General features: G+C 58.0%; 1 protein-coding gene across 2 annotated transcripts in view; it reads right to left on the bottom strand.

The window, feature by feature from the left end:
* Positions 1-15480, bottom strand: part of EEFSEC (eukaryotic elongation factor, selenocysteine-tRNA-specific) — a 180798-nt gene that overhangs the window by 85678 nt on the left and 79640 nt on the right. For both annotated transcript variants that reach the window (XM_004692327.2, XM_012732218.1), the window contains exons 3-4: positions 12032-12128; positions 10102-10266 (exon numbers count right to left, since the gene is read on the bottom strand). In XM_004692327.2, coding sequence (XP_004692384.1) covers positions 10102-10266; positions 12032-12128 — 262 coding nt within the window. The remainder of the gene's footprint in view (positions 1-10101; positions 10267-12031; positions 12129-15480) is intronic.

The raw sequence follows: 15480 nt of genomic DNA, 5'->3' as shown, positions 1-15480 counted from the left end.
TGCCACCATTAGGCCTCGGCGCTCCTGCTCCCTCTGCCTGGAGCCCTGTCGGCTCGCGCCCCTGCTCCTCTTCTCCCAGATAAGGCCTCCTCCTTCGGATCCCAGAGGCCCGCTCTGAACCTCCGCTGACGTCAGTCCCCTGCCAGCTGCTGCCAGAGAAAGCTGCCCTGTCCCCAGATGGCCCGACCTCAGGCGTCACCATCCCTGCGCCCATGTGCAGGGGAGGTGGGTGCCGGCGGCGGACGGCAGGCACAGCCCCGCGGAGCCGGGTCATCCCAGCAACCCCACCACCCCCCGCCCCGTCTGCAGCTTCACACGCGGGTCACCAGCAGCCAGCCGAGGCGGCGGCGTTGTGCTGTCGGCAGGGCAGGGCAGGGCCGCAGCTGCACCACAGACAGGGCCGCTCACCCAGGCCGGCCAGGCCTGCAATGCCCTTGCCCTGAATCATCTCATTTCAATACTTTTGCAAAGAAAAAACCTTTGAATGACTGGAATTTATTTTTAAATAAGAACATGTTATAAAAAAGGATTTTAGCAAAACTTCAAACAAAAGCAGGCAAGTGCCTTTATTTTAATAAGACATCTCACTTGCCCTTTCCTGGGGATTGAAGCCTGTGAACAATTAAAGCAATGTTTATGGTATTTTTATTATTGTTTTATTTCTTAAAAGAAGGAATTATAAATATTCTGTTTAAGTGGTGTATCGGCTTTATGTGCACTCAGAGAATGCTCAACTTTCCTTTAACAAGAAAAATAAAAACAAAGGGGTCACATGGAGCCCCAGAAAGATGCCAGGCAGCAGGGGGACTCCCCACAGATGCTCCCCATGGGCTCCAGGCTGGCCTGCGGGGCTCGCTCCGCGCTCAGAGTCGAACCCAGACCCTCAGCGTGGTCGCCAAGGCCCCGGTGCCTCCTACAGGGCCTGTGTCGAGCTCACTCCCATGTGGGTCCCCATCGTGGCCAAACTTGCCTTTGGGCCACCAAGATCCCGCCTGTACCAGCTCCTTAGCTTCCCTGACTCAAGAAGCCCTCATCTCCTTGTCTTGATCACGTCACTGCAAGATACATCAAGCCAGGTCACTTATCTGCTGCTGTCCTTGAGGGTACAAGTAATTCTGCCAGGACAGAAATGTGACCTGCCTGCTCGCCCTCGCTCCCTCTGACCTGGCCTGGCCCCAAGCACACAGTGGGTGCTCAATGATGGGTGCTGAGTGCACCCGCCACCTCAGAAATTCTGACTCCCCCTACTTCCCACCGTGACCCCCTCAGCTGAAGCTCAGGAGACAACACAAGGCCGCGCGGCAAATCAAGGCCCTGAACCCGTCTGTCCAAGTCCAGAGCCCAAACCCTAACTGCCGACAAGGTGAAAGCCCTGGGGGGCCAGTACAGACACTCACTCCCCGGCTCCTGCTGAGACCGGGGACCTGGTGTGGGCCCAGGAATTCTTAATGCACAGCCCAGGTGATTCTGACCAAGCCGCCTTCATCCCCAACTGAGCGTAAGCAACAGTGGGCTGGGCGCCTCCAGGCCCCGATTCCACCGGGGGTTTTATTCCAGCCTGTGGGCAAGGCGCAGGGACCAAGCTGGGAACTGAGCCCAGTGGGTGTGGCGGGCCGAGGGGGGATAAGAGCAGCGGGGCAGGGCACCAGCGCTCACAGCGGCTGGGCAAGAGGGAGTAAAGGTGGACTCAGTGGTGAGCACCGGCACCCCTGCGGCTCCTGGGGCGCAGCACTGGCCACCTACAGGCTGAGGGGTGTCCTGTGCGCCCCACAGAACCCACAGGTCCAGACTCCAGCTGAGGCCTCCTCTCCCACACTTGGCCTCAGAGCATCCTCCCGACTGCCCAGAGCCCAGACTTCCGGTGGTCTTTCACCGAAACCACCTGCCCACCGCACCCCTGCCCAGACTCTGGCAATGACCTCTGACAGACCAGGCGCTATGTCCCTGGCATCGCCACAGGCTCTTCCTTCTACACGGGACGCCTGGCCAAGCTCTCTGGCCTCCTTTGAGACGTGGTTTCAATACCCCATCTGGGGAGCAGGGTGGGGGCCACCCTGGAAGCTATTCCTACCTAGCACCTTTCCCACATGAGTAGCCTGCTCCCCACCCTACACCCCAGCTCCTCAGGCTTCCAGGGGCACCTGGGCGCTCCCGTTTCAGCGCCTGACCCTGCACGAGGCGCAGGGGCTGTCGGCAGGGCTGGCTTCACGCGTGTGCAACCAGAATGTGCCTCCAGGGCAGCATGGCAGCAGCGGGCGAAGACCAAAGCCCCGTCTGAGAGCCAGGTGGCACACAGGCTCACGCTGGGCACAGCCAGGCACCGTCCACTGCAGCTGACCGAGCATTTTCTGCAGCAAGACTGCTTCCAGCCGGTGCGCTGACCCTGGCTGGGCTCCACTTCCGGGCAGAGGAGTCCCCCGGGGCCCGCCAGCACACGTTTTCCACTCCCCGCCAAGACACGCACATCTGACTGGCTGCTGCACCCCAGAGGGCTGTGGCACCGGCATCTCGGCAAGCTGGCCGTCATCTGCACCCCACTGCCAGGCCACGGCTGGGTGCCTCTCAGGGAGCCCCCCTGACTTCCGCGGGGTGAGCGGCCCTGAGCGGCCCGCTGCTGGGGAGCCGGTCCTGGCGCCCCTGCGAAGGCAGCACAGCGAGGAGTGACCTGCCCAAGGTCACACAGCTGGGACCCAGACCCTGGCTCCTGAGCACACAGCAGACAGCTCCCGGGCACGAGCCAGGCTGTGCCAAGCGCCCATCAGCCTGCTTGTCAATCAAATCGCTATCGCTTCCCAGAAACAACAAATGAATGTCACTCAGGGAGTTTTGATTTGTCAGAGCGGTTTCCAACCTGGGGTGCCAAGGCTTCGCTGTGGGTCCCGTGGAGCTACCTGAGGTCGGCGTGCCCCCCACAACCCCACCAGGCCTCCTCAGCGTCTGCTCCCCACACAGCCCAGCGGACAGCGCCACAGGGAGGGTGCGGGGAGGCCACCGAAGGCCAGCTCCTTGTGGTGGTGACGACAGCTGACGCTTGCTGTGGGGAACCCAGGCAGGTGGGAGACTGTCACCCCTTAACCCGCTCGCCGACTCTCTGACGAAGGCCATGCTATTGCCTCACTTGGCAGACGACGGAGCAAAGCGCAGAGAGGCTAAATAATTTGCTTAGAGTGAGAGCTGCCATGGGGTGCCAACCTGGCAGAGCCTCTGGGAGCCCAATCTCCACCCCCGTGGCCGTGAGGGGCAGGGGCACCTGCACTCCGCTCCGGGTGGGTCCTGAGAGGGCCACACAGCTTCACTAGCAGCTCCTGCCTGCAGCCAGCTGCCAGGGCAGTACACGCACCCGGAGCAGGACTTCTTTGTGGTCTCAGGCACTAGGGTCCCGAAGGGCAGGGCACACTGGTAGCTGCAGGCCAACCTGGGCCCATATGGCCTCGACCCTCACTGAGCAATGAGAACGGGGTACAAACGCATACCAGACACGAGCCAGTGAGCTGACAGCTTTGCAGAAGGGACACATCGGGGGCAGGACTAAGCTGGGTGGGGTTGTCCAGTCACTTCGGGCTGCCACCCTTTCCTCAGAGGATGCCCACCCTCCGTCTGGGAGAGCCAGGATCCCCTCTCTGCAAAGGACAGTGTGAAACGTTGAGGCCTCTCGGGATCGAAGGCAGACCCGCTGTCATGAGCTCAGGCCGCTCTTGCACAAGGCAGCCATGCCCCTGCCTGGACCTGCTTGGTCCTCAGGGTGTCCTGGGACTTCCAGCCTCGAGAACAAGGCCCGTCGCACCACGAAGGGAACAGGCAGAGCGAAAGGGCAGCTCTGAAACCAGCTGCAGGGGCTTCCAGTCTAGCTCACCCCCCAGTGAGGGCATTTGATGTGAGCGGGACATAGGTAAGGACTCAGGGGCCTCCTCATGCCCCCCCCGGGGTGGGTGGGCTAAGCACACACTATAGACTCTGGCGGCCACTGTGAATGCCTGGTCCTCTATTGAATCCCACGGGACAAAGGTGCGTCTGGAGCAGCATCCTGCAGCCTGCGAGACCTTCAGGATGCTGGACACACGTGTGTGACCGCAGCACCTGCAGCGAGAAACCCTGCCCTGCTCCTGCCTGCTCCGGGGCCCGCCTCCATCCTCTCCTGTTGCCAGTCCTGTCTCTGCCAGGCCTCGCGAGGGAGACAGCAGGATATTACTGTTGTGGATGTGACTCAGGCCCCCAAGGCAGAAGGTGAGGCAAAGGGCAAGGCTGCAGAGCCACCGTGTGAGGGAGGGGGTCCAGGGCACCCAAGCTCTGGCCACCCCACAGAGTCACTGCGAGGAGGAAGGACCCAGGTGGTTCGTGAGCTTGGTCGGGAAGACGCAATCCCCACGGGCAGGCCCTACTGCAAGCGCGTCGCCGAATGGCCTTGTGTCCTCAGGGCTAACCCCAGCCCACAGGCTCCTGGCGGAGGAGCAACCACCCCTGCCGGTGGTGGGAGCGGCCAAGCTCTGCCCTTCTGGGCCCAGGACCGGCCTCCCAGCGAGGACCAGGAGCACCGTGGCGGACACCTCCAGGGTGGCCGGCCAGCACTGTCCTGCATTTCCCACAGCTAGTGCCTCAACCTTCTCAGGGAACCACTGCTCCCCGCCCACCCCCCACCACCCCCTGCCACCCCAGCTCCAGCTAGGCCTTGTCCTGGCCACGGGGATGAGCGCCCCTGGCCCAGCCAAGGAGATGCCTCTCACGACTGTGCTCATGAGTCCAGGAGCAAGAGTGTCCTTGTCGTTTGTCCTGAGCAGCAGATGAGCCTGACGGCCCAGCACGGAGACCAGGCGTCTCCACACACTGAGTCCGGGGCGGGCTCACCGCTCCCTAGGGCTGGGCTCTGCTTCCAAGCCGGCGCCCCGTCTCAGGCCTCTGCTCACCTCCCCGCGGGCGGCTCACCCTCCAGCTGGGCGTCTCACCAGTAGAGTCCCGGCTGCAGGCTTTTGGGCCAAGAAAGTGGAGTCTCCCCGGGTGCCTCAGTCTCACCTCGAACTTGTGATTAGCCCCCAGGGGCTGAGGCAGAAGTAAAAGTGACGCTGCCCAGTAACATTCAAGGCCTTTGTCCTTTGTGGAGATTTTATTAGGAGGAAAATAAATCTCAACAAACATGCTAACGAATCAGAACTTTTCTCTAAGCGTCTCAGTAACTAATAGACCTCCAGACCTAGCTACACCACTTCCCCACACCTATCCAGGGCTGGGAGGTGCATTTCCATGCCCATAACTCTCTAGCAGCCCTGAAAGACTGTGTCTGACCCCATGGACGGCCTGCTGTGCCTGTGGGGCTCACAGCGGAGGCCTCGCTCCAGGTGGCAAGCCTGTGCTCCTCTTAGGGGCCTCACAGCCATCGTCCCTGGGCGGCACCAGCTCAGTCGTCCAGAGGCCCTGGACACAGCCTGGCACGCGGGGGGCTGAGCCAGGGAAAGAGAAAGCCTGGGGAACCGGCCTGTGGCCCCAGAGCTGGGCAAGGTCCTTGGAACTCCCGGCCCACTTGGCTCGTCTCACAGTCTGCGCTCTGGCAGTTTCTGATGTTACCACCTGATCTCCAGTCGCTGGAAACAGCACCGGCTGAGGTCCCAAGAGCCAGTCTTACCAGAGGGATGTTCCAGGCCGAGGATGAGAGAGCCGACAGGCCCAAGAGGAGCTGGAGCTGGCGTTTAAAACACCCTGGGTCTACATGGAATTTGGCTTTCCCCTTCACCCTCTACACCCCAACATATCCTTGCTCGGCTAATGGGCCCCAGCTGGGAACGGACGTGGGCAGCAGAAACAGGGGCCAGGGTCTGGCAGCCCCGGCCAGGAGGGGAATGTGACTGTTTATTTGGAGTGGCTGTGCCCCGCCTCTGAGGGAGTTCAAGCGGTCAGACGTGTCCAAGTCCATTAGAGAATTCTGACAGGGGTGTCGCTGGGCTTGGGGAGAGGCCATCTAGCGTAAAGGCCCTGCTTGCGACGTCCCCAGTGCCCAGTAGGCACCAGCCACCAATTACGGCTTAGTGGAGGGCGGAGGTGAGGGGAGGTCAGGAGTTTCTGAACGCGCTTTCCTATGCTCTGCGGCCTGAGGGACCATAGGCTGGCGACAAAGCTGCTCGAGAGGCTGGCGGGTGCTGCCCCAGGGGCAGAGGAAATGCCACACTCCTAAGACTTCCTTGCGGGTCCAGGAGCAGCAGGTACCGTGACAGAGCCTGGTCTTTGCAGCCGCCCAACAAGCCCAAATGCTGGCCCTGCTGTCCAGTGCAGTAACAGCCCAGCCCCGGCTTCTCACCTGTCAGGCGGGAATCGCAGGAAGAGAGGAATGAACAGGCGGGCCGTCGGGGTGACAGTTTTGGGTCCGTCGCTAACCCGCGAGGTCTTTCAGTGTTCACAGGCACTCAGTCACCCCCGGGGGTGAGCTCTGGCCTTAAATCCTCAAAGAAAGCTCAGAGGAGTCAAGGGACCTGCCCAAGATCACAAAGGACCTACAGGACTCAGTCCTTTGCATCCAAAATCCGTCTTAGTCTCCTAAGGCTGCCATGACTAATGACCACAAATTGGTAGCTTAGAACAACAGTTACTTGTTCTCGCACAGTCCGTGGCTAAAGGTCCAAAATCAGCATGTTAGTGGGGTTAGTTCCCGCTGGTGTCTCTGAGAGCGCTCCGCCCAGATCTCTCTCCTGGAGGCTGTGGGTGACCACGTGCTCCCTGGGGTAAGGCTGCACATCCATCGTCACCTGCCCTTTATTCTCCCTGAGTGTCTGTGTCCCTGGACCCTTGTCACTGGATACAGAGGCCCCCCCTCACCCCCATCCAGGAGGGACCATCCTGAGCTCTGTACTTTACATCTGCAAAGGTCCTTGTGCCAAAGAAGCCATGTTCTGAGGCTCTGGATGCCACGCCTCTTGTCACCACAATTCACCCCACCACCACCCCCCTGATGCCCATGAAAAAATACACTCAGCCCTCTCACGGCAGCAAGTGAAGTGCCCAGTCTCATCAAGTCTCATCAGCTCAGAAAGGCCCAGACCTCATCACCCATTAGGCTGAGGTGCTGCTCTGAGGCTGGTCCATCCTCGGCCTGCGAAACTAGAACACAAGCCACCTGCTTTCCACATACAGACCGAGGACGCGGACCCCCTGCCCAAAGGGAGAAATGGGGAGCAACATGGCGGTCCCTGCTCCCAAGCAAGTTTGAAATCCCGCAGAGCCAAGACCACTCTGGGTGTCTGGGCCTGAGAACCACTGGGTGTCTGGGCCTGGCAGCTCACGCCCCGCTGGGCCCCAGAGCTCCCCCGGCCCCACCTCCGGGCTGGCTCTGGCCTCTGCCTTTGTGACCAGCTCTGCCCTTGGAGGCCCTTTGCTTGGAGGACAACGCGCGTTGGCTGCGAGGCGCTGCTCAGCCCTCTTCCTGGATGCCTCAGAAACTGGGGTTTCCCCTCCGTCTCTTCAGTGCAGGCTGACAGTAATCCCGCTGACAGAGCATCCTCAAAGCCAGTGGGTCTCTCAGGTGTGGCAAGGGGACCTGTCATCAAAAGGAGCCTTCTCCGCGGGTCCTTTCCGGACAAGCCGGGCCCACGAGGCAAGCCCTGTTTCTTCAGCACGCGCTGTGTGGCCTCGCTCGCCACCTCCCCTGAGAGCCTGTTTCTCTGCCTGAACGTCCTAGCCCGGGCATCCCCTGTGAACGTGCCACGCGGCGCCCCCATTCATTCCTCTCCTCCCTTCGCCGGGCACACCCCCAGTCACGTGCCTGGGCCAGACTCACAGCGCAGCGCGCCAGGCGTGGAAGCCAGAAGGTCGCCAGCGAGCGGGCGGCCGAGCAGGGTGGGAACAGCCGGGGAAGCGGGAGCAGGGTGACGGCTGTGTCGAGCACCTGCCGAGTCCCAGACCCACAGGTCCTGACCAGCAAGTTCCATCTCTAGAAAGGCAGAAGGAGCGAGGCAGCCCACGGAGCCCGCTGCTGCTCGCTCACTCCTGCCCGCTCACCGGGCGACCTCCGCTCCCCTCCCCCAAGCCCAGCTCTAGCCCGGCAGCGACGCCATCCCGCCATCCCGCCACGCCTCAGTGAGCACCTTCCGAGGCTGGGGGCGCCAATTCGAGGCCTACACCCCACACAGTCCTCTCCTGACACCCCCTTCCTGCCCCCAGCTGCTCTCCCAGGCTGCAGGCACGTCCTTTCCCAGGGCCAAAGGAATGCTGGACCAGGGTGGTCCCCAGGGGTCTGCCTGAGGGGCAGAGGGGACGGAAAGAAGCCTAGCATTTGATTCACGCTTTGCTCAGCTAAGAATTAGCACGCAGGCACTACTATAATCTTAATTTTGTTAAATATAGGTTTAGTTTATTTTCATAATTTTGCTCTTTATTTTCTTAAGCTTTGCACTTTGGGGCCCTGGCACAACGTGGATTTAAGTAGCCTTCCAGATGGTCTTCGGAGGAGGTCCTCCACCAGCCAGGGAAGGGGAGCCCAGCCCAGTGTCGAAGGGAGACCCAAAGACTAGGAAGGGCGGGCCCTGCCGCTGCTCCAGGGAGCCCGGGGCGCTGCCCGGCCAGCCTCGGGTCCATAGCAGAAGCCTGGCTGGACCTCCCTGGTCAGGAGACGCTCCCCTGGACGCCCGGCCCCACGGGAGGAAGCGGCAGTCACTCCACCATGAAGTGAGCGTGAGCGTGAGCATGAGGAGCCGGCAACCTGCGGTTTCCTTTACCTGGAGAGACCAGTCATCCTCCCACGCCAGGAGCTGCCTAGGCAGGAGTGGCCGACACAAGGGACAGGTGCCAGTAGTGGCCCCTCGCCTCCCCTGTTCTAGCATCACAGCCACCAATCCTGTCATCGACGCTGCCATCGTCACCCCTGCTGCTATATGACGGTGGCTTTTATGTACCCGCTTGTCTGGGCCATGGCACCCAGCTACTTGGTAAAACGTCATTCTGGAGGTTTCTGTGAAGGGGCCTGGGGATGAGATTAACATGTATGTGGGTGGACCTGCAGTAAAGCAGGTGAGCCTTTGCGTGGGGGACTTAGCAATCAGATGAAAGCCTGAACAGAAAAAGACTGAGCTCCCTGAAGGAGGGGAGAGCGAGGGAGGGAATTCTGTCATTCTGGGCCTCTCTGTACACACGTACACACACACCCCCCACACACTCTGGTCTCTCTGTACACCCTTGCTCCCCCAGAAACACACACCACACCCCCCCACTTAGCCTGCTTCTTGGGGGACCCTGGCTGATGCACCCAATGGGCCGGACAGTCTCTGAGGCCGACCCCACACAGACCTGCGGGAACACCCCTGCTGAGCACTGCCCTTGGCCCCGGGCAGTACCTGCCGGGCAGCTTGGCCCAGGGCAGCACACAGACCACAGCCCTGACTCCAGGGCTCTCTCAGGCCCCGAGGGCCATCCAGGCCCCAGAGCTCCCAGTAGGGCCTTCCCAGTTCAAGCAAACCCTTGTTCCCACAGTTCGCCCCCCGGAGGGAAGGGTGGGCAGAAAGGCTGGATGCTTCTCGCGCTTATTAAGGTGGCAAGGAAGGTCGGCTAAAGAAGGGCACCGCGCCTCTTTCCACTCAGAGCCAGAGCAGCAGCAACCAGAGGTGGGGGTGACAGGGAGGCATCCGCGGCCCCCCTTCTCGCCAGTCACCAGGGGTTAACATGGCACCTTCCAGGGGGCGCGACAGCATGAGTCTCACGGGGACACCGGCCAGGTTACACGACTCTCAGGACACCAGGCTCCCACTGCCTTAATGTGAAATGCTTTGCCTAAGGTGGTTAAGCAAAGGTCCCCGCAACAATCCACGGACCCTGGCCCCCCAACAATCCCACGGACCCGGCCCCCCATGCCGGAGCGTGCAAAGGGCAGCTCACACGCAGCGCAGCGCCTGCCGAGCACGGGGTCCTGAGCCCCTGCCTCCCGGCCCGCCTGTGAGGACATCTGCTCAGGGCCCCGCAGCACACCGCGCCTCCAGCACACGGCGCCGAGAAGAGCGTCAGGGCAGTGGCGGTTCTGGAACCCAGGCAGGCAGCAGAGAGGACGGAGCGGGGCGGCAGCCCCAGAGGCAAAGCCCCAACCCCTCTCTTGCCGCAAAAGAGGGACCAAAGGGAGGGCAAGGTGAGACTGACCTTGAGGGCAGGGATCTCCACACTGTCGCCGAGGCCGATGGAGCCCGAGAGGATGGTCCCCGTCATCACAGTGCCCTGCCCTTTGATGGAGAAACAGTGGTCCACGGACATGAGGAACGGCCCCGAGGGGTCCCTTGCTGGGATGTCGATCTGGGATGTCAGGAGCTGGAAGAGAGGTGCTGGTGCCACACCTGGCAGGGGAGGGGCCGAGAGCAGGTGGCGGGGACGGATGGGTGCCCGGCAAGCTGGCCGCACACACACAAGCTGGTCCTCCTCTCAGCGTGAAGGGAAAGGGCACCTGGCGGCGCCGCCTCTGGCTTCTCTCAGTGGGATCAACGTGCCCCTCTCCGATAGGAGCTTGGGCCCTGGGTCCCTCCCCCCGCCATGGCGGCACAGGCAGCCTGCTGAGGGCACTGACACCCTTGGCCACATCCTCCCTGGGCCTGTAGGCTTGAGAGCCGTCACCCTCCGGCCTCTTGGTACACCGGGCATTTCACCAGCCAGCTCCACGGTACCCGCCTCCCGGGCACAGGCCGCTGGGAAGCCTTTTTCGCCCTTCTGTGCGCTGTCACCTCCGCCCATCACCGCAGTTAGCACACCAGGGTGGGGGTCTGTTCTCCCCTCTGCGGGCTGGGGGTGCGTCCAGTGTCCCCAGCAGCTGGCCTGTGCCCCAGAGGAGGACCAGTGAATGGAGGGAAAGCAAGGAGGTGGGGAGGGCGTCGGCGGAGGGCATCTGGTCCAGGGCTGGCAGCTGTTTCTTCAGGCCGCAGGCCACTCTCCAAGCCCGGGGCAGAGACGGGACCGGCTGCCCAAGGGCAGTGGTGCTCTCCAGTCAGTGCTTCCGCTTCCCCTCGGCAACTCTTCCCCGGCCTTGGCCCGGAGCAGCCTTCTCCGCAGGCCACCTATGTGCTGGGGCTGTCGGGGCTGACTCCCAACAAACAAATGGAAACAAAGGCTCGAGGGTTCCTTTCATTTTGCTACTTTCTGACTCTGTCAGGGAATAGGCTGTCAAAGAAGTATTTGATGGTGAATGTTCCAAACTCTTGTGATAACAATTCTTTTGGAAAATGACTAGAGATTTGAACAGGCTTGGCTTCTTAAAGGAATATACAAACATCTTTCACAGCAGCATTTTTGTGGGTTTTGATTTAGAAAAAACAATTGCCTCAGGCTTCCAGGCCAGTGCTCCCTGGAGCTGGTGAAGAAAAAAAAGAAAAAGGAAAAAAAAACAAAAAAACCCACGTTTCACACAGAAAGCGTGTGTCCTGCTAAGTGAGCAAGACCAGAGCTGCCAATCATAAACACGGCAGGCACAGGCCACCTTCCCTCGGCTCTTCAGGTCCAGGTGCAGGCGGACCCAGGGCCATGCCCAACAGCCACCCTGGGGCTGTACTCTGGTCCACCACGTACTCACTGGGCTCATTGTGGGGCCTTGGGCAAGTCACTTAACTTCTCTGGTCTCAGACTCTTGCTTGGTAAAAAGGGAGTGAACAATTTTAAACCTCCCAGGGTCCCTGTGACGGATTGTGGCCATACAGCAAAGAACCTGGCGGTGTCTGGCAGCCAACATCATGACGGTGGCATGGTGGTCTGGCACTGTTCTCAGGTTGGACTGTATTTACTACCTGCACGCCAGCACCACCAGGTAAGTGTTTGACAAGCGAAAGGAAAGAGAGAGGCTTACAGGGCATGGACACTCTGCAGGGCCGTGACTGGGTAGTGGCGGCTGTAATTCTATTTTGGGTTAAGTTTCTCGCAGGGTGGCGAGGAAGCTGTGCTGAGGAGCCTGGGGAAGAAGGGTAAAGGGACCCCCGCAGGGTCCTTTTGCTGGGGCTGTGTCCCTTTCTTTCTCTTGGGCCTAGCAAGACACAAAGGGGCCTGGCTTGGCAGGGACGGGGCCGGGGCCAACCTGGAGTCACACTGACAGTACCTCAATGAGCTCTGAGATGCCCTGGGGCGCTTCTGTTTCCGGGGCCTCGGGTCCCCCGGGCTTGGCTGCCACAGGTATAATGGGCGCACCTCGGAACCTGGAAGGAAAAAACAGGTGCCATCACAGTTGCAGAACTTGTCAGCAAGGACAGAGCACATGGGTGGAGCACCTGGAAGCCCCCCCCCCACAGCTGTCTCACCCTCTGCACAGCACCCAGAAAGTGCCACGGCCCTCCACTTGGCAGAGGAGGGAGAGAAGCCCCAAAGGGAAAGGCCGTGAATTGAACACAGAATTCAGAAGGGGCTTCTGGGTCTTCACCTCCACTTTCAGAGTCCTCCCTGAGGAGGCAGCAGTGAACCCTGAGTCCAGGCCTCTCAATAAAAGTGTCCCTTGAAGATGACAGGTAAAGACACGCTGGGCTCCTGGAGATGCTGGAGACGGGTGACAAACGTGCCTGCTGGAGCCACCAGCACGTCCCCAGCGCCCCCCCCCCACGCCCCCAGGGAGCCCAACTCTCCAGGAAGAGACGCTCAACACGGTGTACATTTATGTTCTCCACTAAGAAGAACGGTCAAGAAAACATGGACAACCCGTCATCCCGTCACTGTGGGTACTTTCTTCCAACCTTGGTTTTCCCAGGCATTGCCCAAAGGATTGGTAGTTTTTCTTCAGATTTTGATGATGAGACACATCCGATTTCAGATCTCTCCAGTTTATTTACCATTATATCAAAAAGGACATTCTGCTGACTGACAGCCACAGCTACAGTAACTCACTTGGCTGAGCGAAGCGTACAGTCCAGACACACGCCTCGAGCCCTCACACCATGGTGGAGTTGTTATCTTCAGTTAGGACACGAGGCTTAGAGTGGCTAATTCACTTGCTCCAAGTCACTGCTGATAAGTCCCGGGTTCTAATCTAGAACCTCTGACCAAGACCGGCGGCCGATGTCTTACACTCCCACTTCCCCAGGCCTCCACTGCATAATTGTATGACCCCAAATTTACATGTTCATATCCTCAATGTTACTTGTTTAGAATATTTCAAAATTTTCTATTATAAATTTTACTATAATAAACACATGGATGGACATCACTTCTTTTATTTTTTGCCTTGGCTTTGGAATGAATGCACAGGGCATAAAATCTAAGCCTATCTCAACTGAGAGTTCAATCACATAGCAGAGTAAAGACATCCAAGGCCTCTCTCCTCCAAAACCTGCCAGGGGAGGCTTGGGAAAGTTCTGACATGTTCCTGGGAACCTAGAAGGCTGCATCAGGCACACTGCAAAAATGATCAGAATCAACTTTTTAGAAATTGAAAACATGCAGCAATCTGTGAAATATTTACTCACCAAAACATGGTGGCAAGCATAATGGAGCTTCACGGCACTTTCACTTGCCCTCTGTTCACCCACCCTTCTGCAGCTCTGCAGTGGCCTCACGGGCCGGCGTCCGCAGAGTGGAACCCAGCAGGCTGGACAGCCAGAGGCCCTTTCCCAGAGAATTGTCACTGTTTTTCCTATCTGGTCGCTCCCTGGAAGACCCTTCGCAAGGTCGTCTTTATGTGAGCTGCTTTGGATCTTGTCCAGTGCAAACAGTCTTCCTCAGGGGCATTTGTCAAAAATAATGACAGGCAGTCGTTTAACACCATGGTTGCCTGAGGCAGAGGATCATGGTTTTGGCAAACAACAGGCTGACCAAGAAACATAGAAGGAAAACCTGCCAGGGGAGGCTTGGGAAAGTTCTGACATGTTCCTGGGAACCTAGAAGGCTGCATCAGGCACAGGACACTTGGGCAGGCCCAAGATACTGCACAGAGTCAAGAAAGACCAGAGAAGGCCCTAAGCACTCACCTCTGGCTGACCTTCAGGTTCAATGCAAACAGGAAGCGAAGGCTCGGGCAGAGCTGTGCCCGAGCACTGACAGTTTGCCCAACACACACAGGCTCTTGGCCACGCGGAGGAGACTTATTAGTTCCGGGCATTTCCTTAAGGAAATCTCTGTCTACTCATCAGCTGACTAGCAAGCTAACTGACTTCAGTGGTCACACATGACTTTACAGACAGAACTAGTTCACAAAAGTCACTTAACAAACAATACCAACAAACTATGGGAGTGTGGGGAAGAGGATAATCTGATTTCCAGAACTGCCACATTATAGTGCTGAACGTGTCCAGCTTTTAGCAAAAATCCACAATGTATGCAAACAACGAAGAGTATGACCCTTACACAAGGGGGGGGGGAGTAATGGGAGTTAATAAAAAACTACTCCTGAGGATGTCCACTCAGGTCAGTTATTTTACAAATGTTCAAAGAAATCAAGGAAACCGTCTTTATAGAACCAAAGAGAAGAATGAAAATATCTCACTAAGTAGAGAAAATCTAGAGTTAGACATTATTTTTTAAATGAACAGACTAGAAATAAAGTTGAAAATATAATAACTGAAATGAAAAATCCACTGCAGGAGTTTGATATCACTGTGAGCAGACAGAAAAATCAACCAACTTGAAGATGGGTCAACCGAGATTATTCAGTCTGAGGACATCAAAGGAAAATAAACACAACCTTAGAGATGTGTGAGACACCATCCAGGTTAACATACAGGTAATGAGAATTCCGACAAGAAAAAGACTATCGGAACGAATTTCCAAAGCTCCCTCAATTTGATGAAAAGTGTTACTCTGTTCATTTAGGGAGTTCAACAAACTCTAGGTAAAATGCAGCCACAGAAATGCACACCCTCACACAACTTAATCTAACTGTGCACGGCCAAAGACAGAGAGGGATCTTGAAAGGAGGAGAAAAGTGACGTCTATTAAGGCACCTCAACAAGATTAACAGAAACCGAAGCAGCCAGGAGCTAACACAATTATGTATTCAAAGTGCTGAAAGTAAAAAGAAAGAGTCAACCAAGAATTCTATAGCCAATGAAAAATACGCTTAAAAAAGAATTGTATTACCCAGCACTTACCCAGCATTTCCTCCAAGTATACACAAAACATAACTGAAATCAGGTCCACAAGTAAATACATGTGCGTGTATTTCACAGCCGCAATATTCAAGGCAACGAGGAAAAGGAAATAGCCCAATGCCCATGAATGTTAGGAGAGAAAGCTGGCTGCTTCTCTTGGGGGAAAGACGCTTTAGCTCGATCCCTCACCACAACTTTCAACCAACACCCAACTTCTCTTTCCATTCATATTTCAAAACGAACCCACGGGCTGAGGTCTGACTTCCTTAAGTCACTTCTCTTTCTTTCCCTTTCAAGGGACGTTCACCAAGCATCTCCCCCACGCAGACTCTGTCAAGGTTGCAGGCACAGGGCTGCAGTCTAGCAACAGGAGCCAAGGCAGAGACTGAGGGCAGCAGGTGTGGGGTGGGGCGGGGTGGGGCGGAGAGGAGCAGGGCGCAATACCGTGGGGAGAGGAGGAGGGGCAGAGAAGGGA

This window comes from Condylura cristata, unplaced genomic scaffold (genome assembly GCF_000260355.1).
Source record: "Condylura cristata isolate star-nosed mole 26May11 unplaced genomic scaffold, ConCri1.0 scaffold00033, whole genome shotgun sequence".
Classification (NCBI taxonomy): domain Eukaryota; kingdom Metazoa; phylum Chordata; class Mammalia; order Eulipotyphla; family Talpidae; genus Condylura; species Condylura cristata.
Note: the sequence above shows the minus strand (reverse complement) of the source record. Positions and strands in the feature narration are given on the sequence as shown.